This window comes from Taeniopygia guttata, chromosome 6 (assembly GCF_048771995.1).
Source record: "Taeniopygia guttata chromosome 6, bTaeGut7.mat, whole genome shotgun sequence".
Classification (NCBI taxonomy): domain Eukaryota; kingdom Metazoa; phylum Chordata; class Aves; order Passeriformes; family Estrildidae; genus Taeniopygia; species Taeniopygia guttata.
In genome coordinates, this window is record NC_133031.1 from 32,847,040 (window position 1) to 32,864,092 (window position 17,053).

Sequence of the window (17,053 nt, forward strand, 5' to 3'; positions counted from 1 at the left end):
ACATAGAAGGGAATGGGTAGAACCTCTGTTTTGGGGATTTTCATGTGTTCGTGTGCATTATAATTTAAAGTAAGGATGAAAAAATGGAAGACAAGAAGGTGAAATTTCAAAGAATAAATTGACTCACACTAGTTTTTTATTGAGATGGCAGTAGCCTGGATAAACATCCTAAACACTGCATTTGTCAGTAGCAATATTTTGTGTTTCTAATCTCATAGGATCTCTCCGTGGGATGAAAGTCCTTTAGAATAAACCAGCTTGATCCTGACACGGGACTCTCCAATCAGCATTTAAGAATGTGCTGCTTTTTATTTGCATTAGGTTGTCTGACCAGTTTTCTCACCAGCCCAGTGGATTAAATTTTACTTCCCATTTCCTCAGCAGAGATGCAGTATCAGAGAGCTTTTTCTGTTGTTTACCTTTGGAGCAGACGGTTCTCCTTCTCCTGGTTCCCTGCAGAGCAGCCAGAGCCAGCTCAGATGCTGGAGTAGTTTCTCTGGGAAGTCATGTTAATGCACAACTTCTTTTTGTTCACTTTTGGACTGATTTTAACTGGAAAGCCTTTTTGGATAAAAGGTAAGCTTTCTTTTTTTACATATTCAGAAAGTTTCTCCAAGTCTGCTTGGACCCAGATTGTAATGATGCACACCTTTAACACTGAGCCACAGCTCTCCCTGTGCAGCCCTGCTCATTGGAAAAGATTACAGGTTGAAACTTTTTATACTTGAGCTCTTTGTGGGGTTTTTTTCTTCCTGGATATGGTAGGTATGCAAATCCATCATTTTCTGTGCAGGACATTGGTTGTGACATCTGCAGTTGCTGTCACTCTCATCAATAGCAGACGCTGTAGAAAAATATTTCTTCTTTGCTGATGTGAGGGAAATTCCTACAATTTCATTGGAATTTTTCATTAACTCATCTCCATTTACGATTTGGCTTCACATTTTAGATTTAGGTGTAACATCTGAAATGTTTCTTGGAAACTGGTATTTTTATGACATGCATCAAAGATGGTTTCCTGCTTTCAGGTGTCAAAATTTGAATTGTTAAAAGAGCATCTCCACAGTTAGTTCAACATACACTTCACTCATGAAACAGAATGGATTTCGTGATTTAGATAATAAAATTATTGAAGATTAAGAGCAAAATCACAATATCAAGTGCTATATCAGACCGGTTTGCTAATATCAGCTTCCACATTTTGATTGCAATTGCAGCCCGTATTGTTAAATATATGCTACCTGCACCTAGCTTTTAAAAATCCTGATGCTATCTAGCAGGTAGAGATCATCATTACACTGGAGAACCCTCCCCACTTTGAATGGCTGGTTGTGTGACTTTTTTGCAATTATGAATTCCTTTCACAGGAATGAGGAAGCTGACTTTGTACTACTATAAATGTGAAGAAATTTCTTTGTTTCCTTAGAAAATAACAATTTAATAAAGAAGAAACCACTTCCATTGTTAAAACTCATGTTGTTGTTGATTCTGTTTAAAAACAATGGTTGTATCTCTGTTGATCAAACCAGTTGATGAGCAGACAAGAAAAAGGAAGGTTAATTCAACGTCACACAATTTTTTAAAAGGTCACTGGAGATTGGTTCTGTCTTTATAAAACCACTTACCTGAAACCAGATACTTGGCAGCCTTCTTATCTTTAGCTTCCTGCATTAGCATGTTGTTCTGGAGATAATTCTGATATCATGTAAAAGGCTACAAACCTTTTGCAAAGATCTGACTGTTGCTAGAACAAACAAAATGCAAGATTAGGCAACAGGTGGGAGGCAGCGTGGTGAGCCACGTTTTCTTCCACACAGGAGGTGGACAAATTGTATCCAGAGGACAACTAAAAGTTCTCCTTATTCAGGACAGTGGAGAAAGGAGAAGGCCAGCTGCACCAATTTTCTGTGGTACATCAGGATAAAAGTGTCAGTCATGGAAGAAAATATGACAAAGTCACAAAGTTAATAATCCAGAATATGAGAGAATTAAGGTTTTGTTCAACGGCTTTGATAGTTTCTCTTTGTGTGCTCCAGAAGACCCCAGCTTTAATCTGAAGTAACTTTTTTTTTAAGTCAGTTTGATCATTCCTGAACTGTTTCACTCCTTCTCCATTTCTGGCTGGATCAGAGTAGGCTTTTGTCTATCACTACTGTGCAGGTGCCAACATAATGCTTTGTCCTTTCTGATTCTTTACCAGTTTCAAACTTTATTTTCAGGTATATCCTCTGAACACACATCCAAACTTTCTACATTAGAAATAATCATTCCTCGAAGTCTGATAGGCAGAGAGAAACATCCCCCATTTTCTCATGAGGTTTGTTACTCTGATTTTCTTTTTTTCTGATTGTTGCTGTTTTTCAAAACATTGCCCTACATTCCACACACGTACAATGGATGGTACATAGAGATTTTTGTAATGAAATGTGCCCCACACTCTCTCTTCTGATTCTTAGCGTTTTCAACTAGTTTTAAGTATATTTGTTCCCCCAAAGGCCTGTGATTGTATTCTGAGCACCTTCCAAACTTCTAATCCTGTTAATGACCTTGGAAGACAGAAGTGAGAAGGAACATATTTTCATTTCTTCTGAGTCAGATTAGATGTTGAACTTGAGCTAACATCCATGCTGGCCGTGTTCTGGTCTTTGGATAATAACCAGAGGATTTCAGCCATGAAGTAAGCAAAGGACAAAAATGGTCCCAGAGAGTGGCACAGGTTAAGAGATGAGTTAGAAGAGAAACCTGAGCCTTAATTCTTCAGTTCTGAGGTAACTTCCCTTTGTGCCAGATACCGAGTTCCTTTACTGAAGTAACTCTTAGTCAAACTACATTAGTCATCTTTGTGCAAACCAATTAGGGATAAAAGCCTGGGACTCGTTTATCTGATTTACAGAAGGAGTGTCACAAAGCATGATGTGGTACTGAGCAAAGAGAGCATTCATGGACTGTGCCCTCCTGTCTAAATAAAAATATAGATTCATGGCATTTACACTTTACATAGGAAAGAATGTTCACGTTGCTGCTGAGAGTTTGAAATATGGGAGCCTGAGAGTTAGGAATCTTGTGGTTTTTTACTTAAAACATACACAGTAGTTGGGCCTCTCTTGTCAAGCAAAACATTGGAATAAACAAAACCAAATAGAAAAATCACCTAATTAAGTGATTTGTTTTGTTCTGTTCTGTTTTCAGGAGCATTCAGATGACAATCTTTCTTACTCAATTAAAACCAGAAATGGAACATACCTCCTAAAGCTGAAGAAAAATAAGTATGTAATAGTGTTCTAAGGAATTGTCTTGTTTCAGGGTTAGTTGCATACAAAGTAGCATTTTTATACTGAAAAAATTCAGAAGAAACCATTTAAATGTCAGATTGTAGCAACTACAGTTAAATACTGTACCTCCGTTATGGTAATGTCTTGCAAATAGAAGGGAATAATAGTTTTTCTAGCTTTGAAGAAATTTATTTTGATTATATTTTTATTAGCAGTGCAAGACAGAACATTTCAGAAAATCCTAAGGAAAAATTAGAATTCAGTTCAATATCAGTTTTTTATTAGCAGGTCAGAGGGGTTTTAGCTCTGCTGTATTTTAAGAAATGTTTCTGTTTCTCTTATTCCTCATTCCTGAGCTTGTAATAGGCCAGGTCCTTATGCAACTGAGGCTGCTTAGATTCCTCTCTATGGATATTTTAGTTAAAAGACATAATAATGAGTTTCAAAATAACTTATTTTCCAAAAACTCAAGCTAGGTTTAAAGTATTTTTTTATGTGTTTGTATTTTAATAATAATTTAGCATTGAGTGTGCTGCTAACAGAATGTAGCATTTACCAGGACTCTTGACTTGTTTCTTGTTTCTAGACCATTGAAAGAGCAGTAGTTTATTTTTGTTTCCAGAAAACTCCTTAGTGATGACTTTAAGCTGTACACATATGGGGAAAATGGGAAACTACAGGCAACACCATCCAAAAATGAGGTATTGTACATCATAAAACATCCCCTTTGTGTCAGAATTTTCTCTGAAAAACCAGAGAAGCCAAGAAAAAAATATATTTGCTGGGAATTAGACTTTTGTGAGTTTTCACAGTGGAGCATTTCTGTTTAACAGTTACCAGTGATCTAAAGATGAGGTTCATGAGGCACTGGGCTGTTTGTGGGGTGCAGCACCCCCGTTCCCCAAGGTGTGAAAGGATTTGCCAGGAGATTATGCCAAGCCTGAATTTGAGCCACCTTTGCATAATATGCAATTTAAAGTACACTGGCAGCATCAAAGCTCTATAGTTTTTACATCCTCTATCAAACAATCCTTATAAATACTTCTAAATTTAATTTAATCTTTAAATTGCACGTGAGCTCAGTGAGACTGAATTGGGTGGTTTATGCATGAAAGATCTCCTCAGAGCAGTTCTTAAGCAGGATGAGCAATGTAGATTAAAATATTTCACAATTTTATAAAAATTTTATGAAAATATAAAATATGGTGATGGGTTAAACTAAAAAGCTGGCTGTGTTCTAGAACCAAGGGATCAAAGGATACTTCAGGTACTCACGTCAAGGGATATTCTCCAAGAAGGTCAGGATTACTTTCCAAGTAGGGAGCTCTGTAAATTTCTAACAGCCAGCCCTGATGTAATGCAAATAATATAGTTAGTTAGAAAATAAGTTTGCAGATGAAGGCAGCCACCTTGTTGTGTCACTAATTATGTGGGTTTGTTGCATTTCAGACTCACTGTTATTATCATGGCACTGTTGAAGGACTTGCTGACTCCACACTTGCTCTTAGCACATGTGATGGCCTTAGGTATTTTATCTTCCTTTTTTTTTTAATATTTCACCTTTTGATGAAGCTGAAATTCATTATAGGTTTTATACTTTCCCTAAACTCTCACTTTTTTCCCTTTTTCCAAAATTCCTTCACAGAAAAAAAAATAACTTTAGAGAAATTGTAATAAATATAGGCAGCACCTGGGCATGACCTGAAGCTTGTAGTACTTGATGTGAATGTGATGATCAGAGATACCTTTGTAGAAAAAAACCCTTTCCTTGGTGAAGTTTTTGTTGAACTTAAAACACTCCTGCAAACAACTTTCTCTTATGAATGGACACATTTCAAAAGACAAACCATTTCCATGAAAAAATTTTGTCCAAATTTGAACGGTTTTTTGTGTTTCAAATACAATAAAATCACAACTGAGATAAAATTCACTCATGTATCTTTCAGGTGAAGTTTCACAGAGAGATGTCACAATAAATTAGGACATATCCTGGCAGTTCTTTAAATGAATAGAGATAAGGGCTAAAAGGGCCCTTTGCATCAGCTCTGTACCCACAATCCAGACTTATTTACCAACAATTTGGCTTCGTTCTCTTTTTTTCCCTTCCTTTTCTAACTGATTCAAGAAGCCCACACTCGTTGAGTATTTTAAATAAGCTCTGTTTTGTCTTTTATTGGGCATTTGAACTTACCCCCATATTAATATGATTTCACATATTAATTTGTTTCCACATAGTGTCTAAGTATCCAGCTGTTATTCATTCATCTAGTCATCATGAGGGAAAAAATGATGAAATAATGTTTCATTCTATTATGATTGTTAGGGGAATTCTCTACATTGGAGGCAAATGGTATGGAATGGAGCCCCTCAACACATCCAGCACATTTGAACATGTGCTTTATGAATTGGAAGATGGGCAGGGTATCCCCTTCCACTGTGGGGTGCTGAATGGCAGCCTGGAGCATGAGATGTTTGTGAAGCAGTCTGTGAAATACACATTTGCATCAAACAGCACCTCCAGCAGGGACAGGCTCCTCAGGGTAAATATATTTCTGTTTCTCCCTTGAGCTGAAATCCAGAGCATCTCCAGGGCTCTTGCTCTGGCACAGGTGGGATGTTTCCTTGTGGCACAAAGACATTTCCTTGTGGCCTTCATTTCCATGGACACCAAGCTGGTGGGAGCCCTGCTGAGGAAATCCCAGAACAGAAGATCAGCACAAGGGGATCTCACACAGCTCACTGAGCAGAGTCTGGGCAAGACATGCAATGCACAAGCTGCCATTCAGCTCATGCATCCCAGTGTGAATTACTGACACAGAGATGTTTATGTGGTAATCTAACACAAATTGAGGCCACGTTACAAAATGCAATGTTGCAAACTCATTATGTTAATTTTCTGTGTTTTCTCATTTGCAGGAGAAGCGAGCTGTCCTGCCCCAGAAAAGCTATGTGGAATTATTCGTGGTTGTGGATCACAACAGGGTAATTATATCATCCAAGGCCAAATACATTTTACCGTTTTGCTAATTTTTCTCCTCTGACATTGTTACGGTATTTTACAGTTTTTGCTGAAGAATTCTGATCCTGCTGCAGTGCAAAAGGAAACAGTGGAGCTGATTAATTATGTTGATGGGGTAGGTCAGATAAGTTGCCTGGATTCAGTAGTTTCTATTTTATGATAGCGTTCAGAAGAGCAGCTTTCTTTCCAAAAGATATATTTAGGTACTTTCATGCAGTAGAGTGTTTTTAGTTATACTTCATTTTATATTCTAAATATTTTTATTTAGTTTGCAATTTATAAATATTTTATATTTCATTTATAATTACAAATATCATATATTGAGTTTCAAAGAAATTGAAGTTATGTCCTGGTCACTATGTTCAGCTTATTTTGTACTCAGTAGTGATGAAGTCATCTTTCAAAATTCTATCAGAACAGCTGAAGGATGTTAATTGTAATTTTTTTTTTCAGATGTATAGAGCATTAAACATCCAGATTGTTTTGGTTGGATTAGAGGTTTGGACAGATGCCAACCACATATCTGTAATGGATGGTTCAGCTGGAGATGTGCTGAGTCGATTTGTTTCTTGGAGACAGAAAGATCTTCTGAAGCGCTCAAGAAATGATGTTGGTCACCTCATAATGTAAGTTTGCATTCAGTGGGGAAACCAGCCATGCTGCCAGTGTTAATGTATATGATTTGGAGCTTGTATATGAATTAAAATATACCTAGAGTAAAATCCTCTGCACTTCCAAAATGGTTTAACCTGGAAAAATGACAAGAAGCTATAATGGATTCTTAAGAGTTAATCAACACCAGGGTGACCTCCAGAGGTCCCTTCCACCTTAGCCTTTCTGTAATTGAGTGCAGTGACACAGCAGACTTAAGTGATTGATCATTATTTTCAAGCTCTTATTCAGATATTCATTATTAATTAGAATGAAACCCTGCTGTGGTGATAAATTCCTTCTTGGCTTCAGGAAGACCAAATTTTACCTTGCAATATTTCTTTCCATCTTGTCAGTGTCTTTTAGTAGAAATGGTGAACTTTCAACCCATTTTTAACACCACCTCTAAACTGCTCTTGTTGCAGAGGGAGAAACTCTTTCAGTGGATCCATTGGAATGGCTTTTGTGGGCACTGTGTGCTCACAGGTCCAGGGAGGGTCAATCAGCACTGTGAGTACATCACAATTTGGGTATGGAAGAAACTGGTCCTTGACCTACTTGGTCAAATCACCCTGGTTTTGGAGTTGGCTGATTTCTTTCATGGGGTTTCTTGTGTAAAGACTTGTGCATATTTTACACCTTTTTTTTTTTTTTTTTTTTTTAATTTTTTAAGTACTTCCCAATTTATTTGTCAAATTCCAGCCCATTTGGCTCATTTAATCTTCATCAAATTCTTTTGGTCATCTTTTGTGATTCATCAGATTCAATATTGCATAATCTCATCCTTGTACCATTAAAGTTCATAACCATAGAGGTGTTGGGATGGGAATGCAGCTACAAAATAATGTTGGGGTTTTTTACTCTTTAAATAAATAGAAAGTGAACATAATGCACTGTAATCTCAAGTGTCTGGAATTCCTCCCACTAGGATTGTAAGCAGGCAAAAAATTTTTTAAATTAGTACAAAAGTATTTTTTTCTCCATCCTTGGGGCAGAACCAGTAACTCCAGAGGTTCCTGTCCTTCAAATATGGATGCCACAACATTGTGGTCAATCTCAGAAGCAGATTCTGTTCTTTACCTGTACCTTTGTTGTTGAAAACTCCTTTGAAATCAGTGTCTAACAGTGCGGAGAGAATCACACAGAGTAAAACTTCCAGTGGTGATCCACACCAGCTGCCAACTTATTATCCAGAATATGATCCTCAGGGAAGGAGTGGCAGAATCTGGCCCTACCTGAAAATAAAGTGACGAGTTGTCAGTCCTTGCTGCTTTCACCTTACAATACAATTTGATATTCTGCCTTCATAGTCCCTGAGAGCTTTGTGGTGGGAGTAAATCACTGGGTGCAAACCCTGATTTCCATGGTTTCACTTTTTTAAACTTGATTCTCTTTATCAGCTGAATCATAACAAAATATTACAGCATGCCACAGTAGTTGCACATGAGCTGGGGCACAATCTGGGAATGAAACATGATGACAACAGGTGTCCTGCATCCTATATCATGCACAGCACAGACAAGTAAGATTTCCAGTTATTTCATTTTAATAATTGTTTTGTTTGCTGTGACTATGCCTTATAAGCTGTGAAACTCCTATGAATCTGGAAGAGCTTTAGTGGATGTGGAGTTGTTTGATCACAGAGGTGGATTAACTGACTTAGTATTTGACATAATTTTAATTTAGATGAAATTTTATCTGTTTTCTGACCCAGTCATTCTTTATTTGTAACATTCCTAACAACATATTTGGAATTCATTTTTTTTTTAGTAATAACATGTTGCTGGGGTTTTCTCACCCTCTTGAGAATGCTTTACATTTATTCACTGAATTTGTGCAAATATGCAACAAATTATTAAACCGTTAATTTAAAAAATAAAAAACTTATTGGCTTATGTTTCCTTCAGTTCATTTATTCTTTGGCTTCCCCTTAAGAGAAAAAAAAATCATAATATTTAATTTATCCCCTGTTGTATTAATAAATCAGGGTAACTGAACACTGGGCATACTCTAGGAAGGAGCATTCCTCAGTTCTTAGGGACTCCAAGTTAAGATGAATGTTTTCCTGAGAATATTTTTTAATCAAACATTTTTAGATTCAGTATAGAGTTTCTAAGGCCTGTTTCATACAGGACACCAGAACAGATAATCTGATGGTCTCTGGCCTCTAAAAACATTCATATTTTAATAGTATTTTAAACTTCTAGTACTGCACTTTAATGCAAATTAAAATAAAAATTAACTGTTTCATGATCTCCTAGCATTATTAAATACAATCTTTATTATGGAACAACAATATTTTAAGAGCTTGAGTTGTATGTTCTCCTGTAAGCAAAATATTTATAATAATACAATATTATCCTTTCCAGTGGATCCAGGAATTTCAGCACCTGCAGCGCTGATGATTTTGAGGCCTTTATTCTAAATGGAGGAGGAAACTGCCTTAGAAATCCTCCCCAAACAAGCAGTGTGTACAAAGAACCTGTCTGTGGTAATAATGTGGTCGATAAAAATGAAGAATGTGACTGTGGCAAACCACAGGTAATGCATGAAATTGAGCTGGATACTTATTATGTTGTATGATATGATTGATATGATATGATATGATACGATACGATATGATATGATATGATATTTCTATATAATAGTGGCCTAACTGCATTATTATCTGAGGAGTTTTCCTTGTAATTTTGCATTTTTGCAAGCAATATCAAAATAAATATTAGTCAAAGTTTAAAATCATGTTTTGATTTTGATGTGGACTCAGTTAAGGGCTATTGGACTTAACATTGAGGCAAAGAGAATGCTGAGAAAGGAGAAATTCAGAGCAGAGTGTGTGGGAGCATCACTGGGTTTTGTGCTGGTTTTAGCATCATGGATGTTTCTGTTCCATGGCAGAGACTGTTTATCTATAGAACATGTACAGTTTTTTTAACTGTAACCCTTCAACTTTGCCTACACAAAATGACTTTTAGGAGTCACATTTGCATTGTCAAAATGTCTCTCCAAGAACGGGAGGTGTTGGCTCATTCTTCAGAAGGTAAAAGTGTCTCCAAAAAGGCAGCAGTAAATCAAAAGGCTGCCAGCAAGCTCTGGTTCCATTGGCATCCCTGTGCCACAACCCATCAAAACAGGTGTTTTCTGCTGACTTGTACAAATAAAACACAGCAGCAATGTCTGCTGGTTCTTTTTAAAGCAGGAGAAGATGAGAATCTGACAGAGTTATTTAAACTTTGGCTTGTCCATCCACATGAACTGGTGAGTACTTTGCTGGCTGTAGAAATAAAGCACTAACCCCCTTACAATGTTCTCAGGAATGCTCCAACCCCTGCTGTGATGCTGCCACCTGCAAACTCACACCTGGCTCACAATGTGCTCAAGGACTGTGCTGCAAAAACTGCAAGGTAGGCAGTGCTTTATTAAACTAAATTGTTAATACTCAGTGAGATTTTTTTTTTAATGTTTGAAGAGAGCTATCCTAGTCCTCCTGACACATTTTCAAATGACATTCACCAGTAAGAGAGCATGTAAGAAGAGAATTTGTCTTCTTTAAAATCACTAAATGTTCCCACTTATTGTAAAATGTAGGTGAACCTGGTGGGAAGAAATTATAATGTCTGACTTTAATGCAGAAGGCTGAATTATTTCTTTATTATAACTACACTATACTATATTAATATAATGCTTAAAGGAAGATACTAAAACTACATACCTACTTTCTCTAACTACCATATCTAAGTAACTCACAATTTGTGACCCTCTCTGGAGAGTCCAGCCCCAGGTAGCTTGGGTTGGCCATCAGCCTCAAACAATCCTCACCCGAATCCAACCAAGCACTCACCCCAGGTAAACAATTCTCCAAACACATTCCACATGGGAAAAACAAGGAGCAGAAATAGAAATTGTTTTCTCTTTCTTTCCTCTATGCTGTTCTATGAAAAATCCTGAAAGAAAGAAGGATATCCCTGTGACAGCCAGTTGTCTTTGTTTCACTCTAGAACTTTTTCTGTTGCAATACTAAAAGTGTTTCTCCCTCTCTGGTCCTAGTTTAAAGTGGCAGGAGCAGAGTGCAGAGCAAAGCAAGATGTCTGTGACCTGCCTGAGTACTGCAATGGCAGCACTGCCTACTGCCCAGATGATGTTTACATCATGAACGGGCACCCATGCAGCAGCAGCAAGGCTTATTGCTACTATGGAGTGTGCCAGAGCTTTGATTCACAGTGTGAATCCATCTATGGCAAAGGTATTAATGTGAACCCACTGTGGGCTCCTGAGAGACATTTCCAATTTTTCTTTCTGGTATTTTTAAGACACCTTACTGAGATTCACTTTTTTTCTACAGGGGCTCGGAAAGCACCTGATATATGCTTTGAAAAAGCAAATATTAAAGGAGATAGGTTTGGAAACTGTGGGATGAAAGGTGGAGTGTACAAAAAATGCCCTGTCCAGTAAGTCACCACCAAATAAAAGCTAACCCTAAAATCTTCAATATAAAAAAAAAAGCATTTATTCCAAAGCCTTAAAATAAGAGATTTTAAAGAATATTTTTTAAATGCAAGCTGAACAGTTGGAATAGATTTGCACTGATAGTGATTTTTATCTGTTTACCTTGTCTCTGAGCATCTTTTATTCCATGCAGGCACAGTCTGTGTGGGAAGCTGCAGTGCACATCTGTCAGTCTCCAAAACCTCCCAGCCTGGAGCGTTGTCAATAACGCCTCCGGGGTTTTGTGCTGGTCCTCTGACTTTGACCTCGGATCAGATATTCCTGATCCTGCCCAAGTTCATGATGGGACAGCCTGTGGAGAGAACAAGGTAAGAGGAATCACGGCAGCCTGACAGAATATATTCCAGGTGGAAGGTTCTGAATTTCCAAAAACATTCCCTGGCTCTCTTGTTCATATGCCATAACACAATAAAAATCTTTTGAGATTAATACATGCAAACAATTAATTAGCTCTTCAAAAACTGGGGTGCTACATTATCAGTCATTCAAATTACTCCATCAAAGTGCATCCACAGGGTTAGGCAAACCTGAGACATAAAGTTATAAAATTCTGAAATCCTGAATTTTGTATCAGTTCTTTTTCTTAACATGTAAGTGAAAGCTGCAGTTGTAAACATATACATTTATATAGTATATTTATAAAAGGATGGGATTTTTTAAAGTTTTGTGTTTGCAAGACACTAATTACTTGTTGCAGGCCTGTTTAGGTTTTGAATGTCTTGATGCAAGATATCTGGGCTACAGCTGTGATGTAAAGCAGAAGTGCAATAATAACGGGGTGAGTAGATGGTGCTTTGTGTCCTGTTTCTGTGCAAACTCCCTGCATTTAAGCAATAAGCAGCAAAGCCAGAACACTGCAATTCCCTTAGCACTAACATTGAGAGGCATTTCATCTGAATTTCCCAAGGGAATTTTTTTTAATACTACTGAGCTGGTGAATTGCAAAAGAAAAATATTCTTTTGAGGATGACAGTCTGATAATTCCTGATTTATATATGTCTCTGTGAAAAATCAAAATGGGGTCCAAAGATTGTAAAACTAAGAAGGTTTCTGGACAGTGATTAATTGCAGGAAATAACACAAATGTTAACTTAGAGAGAATTACCACGGGGTATCAGAATCCCTTGGTAGTTTGGGGTGTTATGGAGGGGCAAAGCTTATTCCCAGTCAATATTTCATGTATTTCTATGCATTACTATGCAGTATTTTTTATTTCCACATGCAATTCATTGCATGGAACTCGATGCCAAAGGTTTGAGTAGCCACTCTCAGGGTGGTGTTGTTTGACTAATCCCCGTGTTTGGGCTGTAGGGGTGTGACAACAATGGGAGCTGTCCCTGCCTGACTGATGACTCGCTCTTGTTTGGGCTGTAGGTGTGTAACAACAACGGGAATTGCCACTGCAATCCGGGATGGGCCCCTCCGTTCTGTAACCACTCTGGCTACGGTGGCAGTTCTGACAGTGGCCCAGCTCACACAGGTAGGACACTGAAACTGGCCCTCATTCTGCCCCAGGGGCTGAGACTCACAACATAAAAATAATCTACTAAAGTTTTTTTCTATTTCAAATCATGGACTGACTTGAAGAACAACATTATTATTTAATAATGAAGTAGCTTTTTCTGCCTTTACACACAAAATGTTCTCCGTCTCTTTGTCTAAAAGCAAAGTTCATAATCTGTAGTTTTCTGAGGAAAATCTGTGTTACTTTCTGCAGAACTTTATTGGATTTTACTAAAAAGGGAAAGGGGAAAATTGTTTTGTATTTATTAAAAGTTTAGGATGGCAAAGCAAACATGCAGAGCAGTTGTGGTAAGCAAATAAAAAATGAATGTCTGCTTCAGAATTACTGAAAACATTTTATGGAAAAGAAAAAATGTTGCATATACATAGGGTGGGTAAGGCAGAAAGAACTTGTAATACCACAAGGCCAAATCCTACTTTTCTGATTGCAACATGTTATAAATTTCAGTGAAGTTGTTAATTTTATTCTACAACAATTTGAAGATTGTACTTTTTAAAACAAAAAAAAAAGAAAAAAAAAGGCTTTAATTGCTTTTAAATTATTTTAAATTCCATGGTTTCAATTCTTTTTCCCTAGATACATCACTTCGGGATGGGCTGCTGATTTTCTTCTTCCTGGTGCTGCCTGTAGCCATCCTCATTGCAGTGGCAGTATTTAAACGTGATGCAATAAGGAGAAAACTTTGCAGGAAAAGCAGAGGACAGCACAGGTATTTCCCTTCTGACAGGTGCTATTCCAGCATGAGAGGTGCCCCAGGTCGGTGCAGCAAGGCAGGTGGATGCTTTATCTGCACAAAAAAATCCTCATCTCCTAAAGTACAGGACTGCCCTGCTAAGAGCAGCAGTGGGGAGTTTAACAGCACATCCCCTGCTCCTTGGAAGTGCAATCAGACACTCCAGTTGTCTGTTCTCAGGCATTTTTTCCCAAATCCATTGCACTTTCCTAATTTTTGTTGATAATTTTATTGTATGGGCACAGGGGCAGAGCATATTGAAATTGCTTGTCAAATCCAGAACAAGATGGACTCAAAGCAGAACCCAGAGCTCTGAGCTGTAACTTTCTCTTTGGAAAATGCTGCATCCCTGAAGGATTTCCTGATGATGTGGTTTCTGTTTCAGGGATAATAATGGGCAGGAACCAAAGCAAGGCAACAGAGCAAGTCATGAAACAGGAAATACTCAGGTAAAATAGATGGAGACTTGGATTATTTCATGTTGGGTAATCCAAACTGCACTGTGCCTTTTCTCCCACACAATCATGACTTTGTGACTTTCTGATACATTGAAACCATCTCTATTATTTCTTAGGCCAAATACTGGAGATGCTGCTTAGCCAGGCTGTGGGTCTAGTTCTGATAAACCTGAATAAAAATTATCACAACAAAATGTTGCAAGAATATGAAGAAAGCCCCAGCAAATGAGAAGCAGTTCTAAAATGACATTAGCTTAACACTGAAGAATTATCTACACTTTGTGTTTTCTGCTAATCTGATTTTCTGCAATGTTTTTTCCAGCCTGCTGCATCAAGTCACAATATTTTTACCATATTGCATTTTCCTGGTACAAGGTTTGTAGTGTTTAAAATCTTCTTTTCATCTTCCTATGTTTATGTTGCTGTAAGTGAAGTCATTGATGTCCTGTGTCCTGCTTAGGGGGATTTTTCATGCAGAATCATGAAATAGATTAAAGATTAGATTTAATTAATAGATTAATTAAATTAATAGATTTTTCGTGGAGCATCAATCATAGATTAAAGGACTGAAGGAAAAATGTTGGCATAAACACAGGTAAATGCTGCAAGGGAGAGGAAGGGGCAGAGGTAGGTGGGAATGCTATAAACTGTTTAAAAATGGTAAAGAACCAGTTTAGAAATGTCAGGTGCCTCAAGTCATGAAATACTAAACACAATGTGCTTTCCACACTTCAGGCAGCCAGTGCAAACCCAGCTTCCTGCAGCTTCCTCAAGACCTCAACGACCCCCAGTCCCAGCTAGACCAGTTGTCTGAAATGTTTCTTGGGAACCCTCAACCAATTCTGACAAGTAACTGGCCTGAAAAACAAATTAAAGGATTCCAATGCTCTCCTTGTGCAGCCAAAATGCCTTTGGATAGCACATCCCTCCTGGAAGGCCTGGGTGCCAAGGGCCACTGAGCACAGATTTGGTGACACCCCAGTGTTTTGCTTCTTGCTGCTGGCTGTGTTTGTGCCTCCTCTACCTCACTTTTATAAATCAGACCCTGAAGTTCAACGTGCACAGGACTGAAGCTGGGGGAGTGTCAGAGAACAGGACTCTCCCGTGCTGCTGGCTCCCTCTCAGGCCACGGAGAAGTGAATTCAGCTGTTCACAGACACAATTCAAAGATGGAGATCTGCACTTTACCTCCTGGGCTGTCCTCTCCTCTCCTCAGGACACTGCCAGGGCCTGTGGAGCCAGGTTTGGGGACAGTCCCTGTGCCCTGCTCTGACACCTGCCTGCCATCAGCACACCTCTCACAACCCACCAGCTGTGTCAGCTTCCATTTCAGGTAATTTATAACAGCAACCTCACCTGGGGACACCAGAAACTCTGCAGTCTGAAAGAACCCACCCATCTCTGTTACAGAAAATATGGGATATTGGGAAATACCTCTACAGCTCCACAGTGGTTCAGTGTTTATTGAGTGTTGCAGCTTGGCATTTTTCCTAGAAACTGATTCCACTACAAAAGCAACAGATTTAATTTTGTCATTCTAAATGGGAAAGTTAGAAACCAGCACTGATTTCAAAGAGGATGTGTGGTGTGACATATTTTTCCAAATAGGCCTCCATCAAATGTCTCTGTGTAGGAGATGGATGCAGGGAATCCAGGGAAAAGTCTCCACCAGAAGGGAGCAGAAGCTGCAGGGCAGAGACCACATCGCTGCCAAGAGCAGAGCTGTGGGTGTGGATCCACCTCTCCTTGGGGACTACAGCACACCCTGCCTGTGCTCATGCAAATTTCAGAGAACAAACCAGGAAAAAGAGTGAATAAATTATAGGAATGCCTCACTGAGCAAATATTTCCAACACCTCAGATGGCCACATCACTGAAAAGCTGGAAAAAAGAACCCAAAAGAGATTGTTGGCAAAAAGTCTGTGTCTTCCAGGGAAGTGTCCTCTTCCTTAATCCCTCAGAATCTCAAATTGTTGTTATTAAATATCCCTGTCATTTAGACCTTGAGTATAATATGACATTGATTTTATTTATTACATCACCCAGAATGGGGTAAAAAATGGCTAAAACCAGAACTGGGTAAAAATTGGGTAAAAAACGGGTCAAACCTGAACCAGGTACAAAATGGGTAAAACCAAAACCGGGTACAAAATGGGTAAAAGCAGAATTGGGTAAAAGATGGGTAAGACGAAACACTGGTAAAAAATGGGTCAAACCACAACTGGTAAAAAATGGGTAAAACCAGAACAGGGTAAAAAATGGGTCAAGCCAGACCCGGGTACAAAATTGGTAAAACCAGAATTCGGTAAAAAAAATGGGTAAAACCAGAACTGGGTTGTAAATGCGGCAAACCAGAACCAGGTAAAAAAAAATGGGTAAAACCAGAATTGGGTAGAAGATGGGTAAAACAAAACACTGGTAAAAAAAGGATGAAACCACAACTGGTAAAAAGTGGCTAAAACCAAAAATGGATTAAGAAATGGGTAAAACCATAAACAAATAAGAAATGGGTCAAACCAGACCCGGGTTAAAGCTGGGTCACACCAGACCCGGGTTAAAGCCAAACCAGACCCGGGTTAAAGCTGGGTCCAACCAGACCCGGGTTAAAGCCAAACCAGACCCGGGTTAAAGCTGGGTCACATCAGACCCGGGTTAAAGCCGGATCCAACCAGACCCGGGTTAAAGCTGGGTCACACCAGACCCGGGTTAAAGCCAAACCAGACCCGGGTTAGAGCCAGACGAGACCCGGATTAAAGCCAAACCAGACCCGGGTTAAAGCCGGATCCAACCAGACCCTGGTTAAAGCCAGACCAGACCCGGGTTAAGGCCAAACCAGACCCGGGTTAAAGCCAAACCAGACCCGGGTTAGAGCCAGACGAGACCCGGATT

General features: G+C 38.7%; 1 protein-coding gene and 1 long non-coding RNA gene across 3 annotated transcripts; one reads left to right on the forward strand and one right to left on the reverse strand.

Moving 5' to 3' along the window:
* Window positions 1-91: 91 nt before the first annotated feature.
* On the forward strand, window positions 92-16,163 carry LOC100220484 (disintegrin and metalloproteinase domain-containing protein 9). 2 transcript variants are annotated; one of them, XM_072931347.1, is made up of 22 exons: window positions 102-576; window positions 2,220-2,317; window positions 3,190-3,266; window positions 3,895-3,973; window positions 4,722-4,798; window positions 5,596-5,812; window positions 6,189-6,254; window positions 6,335-6,406; window positions 6,745-6,917; window positions 7,368-7,452; window positions 8,343-8,464; window positions 9,312-9,483; window positions 10,257-10,346; window positions 10,990-11,185; window positions 11,285-11,390; window positions 11,582-11,756; window positions 12,146-12,226; window positions 12,823-12,928; window positions 13,550-13,682; window positions 14,092-14,155; window positions 14,487-14,539; window positions 14,900-16,163. In XM_072931347.1, the coding sequence occupies exons 1-22, from the start codon at window positions 507-509 to the stop codon at window positions 14,976-14,978; spliced, it is 2,391 nt and encodes a 796-aa protein (XP_072787448.1). In that variant the 5' UTR covers window positions 102-506; the 3' UTR covers window positions 14,979-16,163. The 2 variants fall into 2 exon arrangements, with proteins under 2 accessions (XP_030132435.4, XP_072787448.1); XM_030276575.4 differs by lacking the exon at window positions 14,900-16,163 and having other exon boundaries at window positions 92-576; window positions 14,487-14,685.
* On the reverse strand, window positions 8,028-14,661 carry LOC115495830 (uncharacterized). Its single transcript, XR_003961170.4, has 3 exons — window positions 14,516-14,661; window positions 11,551-11,740; window positions 8,028-8,177 (listed from the first exon to the last, which is right to left on the reverse strand). It is a non-coding gene; the product is annotated as an uncharacterized lncRNA (long non-coding RNA).
* Window positions 16,164-17,053: the final 890 nt, after the last annotated feature.

Coding starts and splice junctions, on each gene's coding strand:
- LOC100220484 (XM_030276575.4), top strand. CDS start 507: ATGTTAATGCACAACTTCTTTTTGTTCACTTTTGGACTGATTTTAACT. Junction 5,813..6,188: donor GCAGGGACAGGCTCCTCAGG/GTAAATATATTT, acceptor TCTCATTTGCAG/GAGAAGCGAGCTGTCCTGCC. Junction 12,227..12,822: donor AGAAGTGCAATAATAACGGG/GTGAGTAGATGG, acceptor TTTGGGCTGTAG/GTGTGTAACAACAACGGGAA.